General features: G+C 53.0%; 1 protein-coding gene across 4 annotated transcripts in view; it reads left to right on the top strand.

The window, feature by feature from the left end:
* The window catches only part of Cul7 (cullin 7), an 18,439-nt gene extending 16,561 nt beyond the window's left edge, over positions 1-1,878 (top strand). For all 4 annotated transcript variants that reach the window (XM_017797155.2, XM_008829100.3, XM_008829098.3 and 1 more), the window contains exons 23-26: positions 569-714; positions 835-961; positions 1,053-1,258; positions 1,486-1,878. In XM_017797155.2, the coding sequence (XP_017652644.1) occupies positions 569-714; positions 835-961; positions 1,053-1,258; positions 1,486-1,809 (803 nt within the window). In that variant the 3' untranslated portion in view covers positions 1,810-1,878. The remainder of the gene's footprint in view (positions 1-568; positions 715-834; positions 962-1,052; positions 1,259-1,485) is intronic.
* Positions 1,879-3,898: the final 2,020 nt, after the last annotated feature.

A 3,898-nucleotide genomic window follows, 5' to 3' on the forward strand; every position in this document is an offset into this window, starting at 1 on the left:
TGAGTTCAAGGCCAGCCTGGTCTACAGAGTGAGTTCTAGGACAGCTGGGGCTACAGGGAGACCCTGTCTGAAAAAGACCAAAAAAAAAAAAAAGAAGTAGGGATGTTGTCAGGTTTCACACCCTAGGAATCTCCATGCGAGTTGGGGGGTAGAGGCAGGAAGCTTCTAAGAGAGGCCTCCAGAAAGGGCTTTCCTTAAGGGTGGGTATGTGACTCCTTCCTGACGGTCTCCAGTGGAGGCCAGTCCCTAGTCTGAGCAGGGGAAGAGCAGAGCCTCCCTCAAGGAACCCTTAGGCCAGCAGGAAGGCAAGCCTTGATTCATCATGCTTTTCTCACCCTAAAAACAAATGGGCACTACTGAGGGCATTGACTGGAACCTGCCTGGCACAGAGTGGCTTCCTGATATCCAGGGCTTTGTAGAGAGGCTGAGATCAAGAGCCACCATGGCCATAAATACTGGCTGAAGTTGTACACTCTGCAGAGATCAGCTGGGCAAAGTTTGACCAATTGTTCACCAACCGACCTTTCCCCTGGCCTGTCTCTCATCCCCTTCCCTGGCATTTCTCCAGGTCAGAGCCACCCTGTCTTAGAGAAAGGGCCACAGAGAAGATTGCAGTGGACGTGGCTGGGCCGGGCTGAACTGCAATTTGGGGACCAGATTCTCCATGTGTCTACAGTACAGATGTGGCTGCTGCTCTCCCTCAATGATATGAAGGTGGCCCAATCCTCTGCCTATCCCTTACCCACTTTGTCCTTTACGCTTCCATTCTCCTGCCTCCATCCTCCCCACTCTATCCCTGGGGAGGACCTGAATGTTTCATGCCTCTTCTAAAAGGTGCTGTCTGTTGAGAGCCTGCTAGAGCTCTCGGGGCTCCCGCCGGAGGTGCTGAATCAGGCAATTGGGACTCTCACCTCATCAAGGGGCCCCTTGGATCTTCAGGAGCTGAAGGATATACCAGGAGGTACACATTCTGGGCCAGAGAGGACTCTGCTGTGAGCCAGGAACAGGCTCCTCAGGGCCCTCCCCTACTAAGTCACCAATGGTTATTTCAGGGGTGCTCAAGGTTCGAGATGACAGTGAGGAACCCAGGCCCAGGAGGGGCAATGTGTGGCTTATTCCACCTCAGACATACCTGAAAGCTGAGGACGAAGAGGGCCGCAACTTGGAGAAGAGACGAAATCTCCTAAATTGCCTTGTTGTCCGAATCCTCAAGGCTCACGGAGATGAGGGACTGCACATTGACCAGCTTGTCTATCTGGTAGGCAGTGGTGGGCCTGGCCATGGGTGTGCAGCCCACAGGAGGTGGTGGGTCAATATGTGAAGCATCTAGTTCACCATGTAGCCTCTCAGGGTGTGAGGAGTGATGCTGGGCTGTACCAGTTGTGCTTGGGGCCTCCAGTCCTAGGAGCATGTGATTTGTGTGGAAGTCAGTCAGTGGTAAGCACCGTGGTTTTGACCTGTCTCCTCTTTGGTCTTGGGCTACAGGTGCTAGAGGCTTGGCAGAAGGGCCCGTGTCCTCCCAGGGGTTTGGTCAGCAGCCTTGGCAGGGGGGCTGCATGTAGCAGCACTGACGTCCTCTCCTGTATTCTGCACCTCCTGGGCAAGGGCACACTGAGACGCCATGATGACCGACCCCAGATGCTGTACTACGCAGTCCCTGTAACTGTGATGGAGCCCCACACTGAGTCCCTAAACCCGGGCTCCTCAGGCCCCAATCCCCCACTCACCTTCCACACTCTGCAGATTCGCTCTCGGGGTGTGCCTTATGCCTCCTGCACTGGCACCCAAAGCTTCTCCACTTTCCGGTAGCCCTGGAGATGGGGTCCAGGGTGGGTGAAGTTGGGGGGGGGTCCATAGAAATAAAACAGGAATTTGATTATGTGACCTGTGTGCTTGGTGACTGTTGGAGATAGATGAATAGGAAGTGGGGATGGGGACCTTTCCTAACTGATAGGGAAGGAGCCCTCTGGCATTGATTGATGCAGCCTTCTGACATACCAGGAGACTTGTGAAGGTGAGGAAGGTGGATTGGGGAGCAAAAGAAGAGTTGGCTGTGTCCCAGCTCCTTCCTCTTCAGGAAGGGGACTCAATGGCCAGGGAGCCCTTTTCAGAGGGTGTGGTTAGAAGTACTTTTACCTGGTAGGCTGGACACCCAAGCCCGCCTTGGCCACTGGCCACATGCTTTGTAACTTGGACAGTTCATCAAATGGCTTCATTTTCCTCATTTGTGGAATTGAACAAGAGTGACCAAGTGACTCTGACAAATAAGAGGTGTGGAAACATCTGACAGAGGGATGACCCTGCCAACTAGTCCACATCCATTTTGGCCACTTCTAGGAGGAAGTGCAATCTACTGTTGCCTTCTCTAAGTACAGGTGATGGGACTTATTGCAAGCACCCAAAAACCTGCATGTCTCCCATCAATGGCTTAGGATTTGGGTTGGAAGCTGTGGTTTCCTTCCTCCCACAAGCTGTTCCATGGCCCCTCTTTACTCCAGTCTCCATCCCTCTGTCCTCTGGTCAAGCTCTTCGGACTACTACCTCCAGTTAGCCCCCAGTCAAGGCTGCTGCTCTGGTGCAGTCTGCTGTGCTGGCATGATTGGCTGCCCTGGTCCCACCCACAACAAAGCAGGATAAGGCAGGCTAAGGGACGAGGTGCCAAGGGTGCGGTAGACTGGGCAGAGTGACAGGAGAGGAGTTTATAGTGAAGCTGAGCAGTGACAGGTTAAGAGCAACAGAAGGAGAGGGGGAGGGGCACAGAGGCCAGAGAGAAGGCTCAGAGTGCCACCCAGAATAGATTTGAAAGGGTAAGGGCAGAAGTCAGGGCTTTGGAGAGTGAGGATATTCAGGATGAGGTAACTAAACAGGGCAGGGGTCCAGAGGACCAGAGGGCTTGCTGGCTTCGCAGCATTGGTTCCATGATGCCCTTGGTGGCTGGCTCACAACAAATGCCAGTCTATTAACTCATGGCTGACCAGACAGGCTGGAACACTAGTGGGCTTAGGGTACACTGGGGTTCCTGTCATTTACTTGGGTGCTTTTCATCCTTCACAGCAGAGACCGTGGCTTTTTATTGGTCCAGATCATGGTGTTTTTTTGACACAAGGTCTCACTATGTAGCCCTGGCTGGCCTGGAATTATGTAGACTAAGCTGGCCTGGAGATCCACCTGCCTCTGCTTCCTGCTAACAAGCTTGCACAACTAGGTGTGGCTTTCTGCTTCATTTTACTTTTGGCAGTCTTTCAATAGTAGCCAAGGCTGCCCTAGAACATTATATATCCTGGGCTGTCCTTAAACTTACCTCTGCCTCCCAAGTGCTGGGATTACAGGACTATGTCATCACACCCAGAGCCTGCACTTGAGCTAACTCAGGTGCCAGAGCTTTGTGTCCTTCCCTAAGCTCTGCCTGAGCTACAGGATCTGGTAGCCAAGCCTGCATGCACTGCAATAGGGAGAGTGTAGGACTTTCTTGCACTGCCTCATCTTCCAGGGCTGCTATTGCTCCCAGGAGCTCCTGAAAGGGCTGAGCCTTAGGCCATAGGATGTACTCACTGCACTGAGATCAAGCTCTCCAGCACCTGCAGTCATCCTGCCCCCTCAGTACTCCAGGGGCACCTCACGCCCTCACAGCTCATCTACAGTGAGCCAAGTCTACATCCAGCAATTTTTTCTTTTAATGTTTATTTTTGGTCTTTTTGAGCCAGGGTCTCCCTGTAGCTCCAGCTGGCCTGGAACTCAATATGTAGACCAGGCTGGCCTTGAACTAACAGAGAGCCACCTGCCTCTGCCTCCCAAGTGCTGGGATTAAAGGCACAATGTGCCACCATGCCCAGCCCAAGCAATTTTTAAAAGATAGTAGGTATTGGCTGGGCGTGGTGGCGCACGCCTTTAATCCCAG

The sequence above is a fragment of the Nannospalax galili genome, unplaced genomic scaffold, assembly GCF_000622305.1.
Source record: "Nannospalax galili isolate Female #2095 unplaced genomic scaffold, S.galili_v1.0 scaffold653, whole genome shotgun sequence".
Lineage (NCBI taxonomy): Eukaryota > Metazoa > Chordata > Mammalia > Rodentia > Spalacidae > Nannospalax > Nannospalax galili.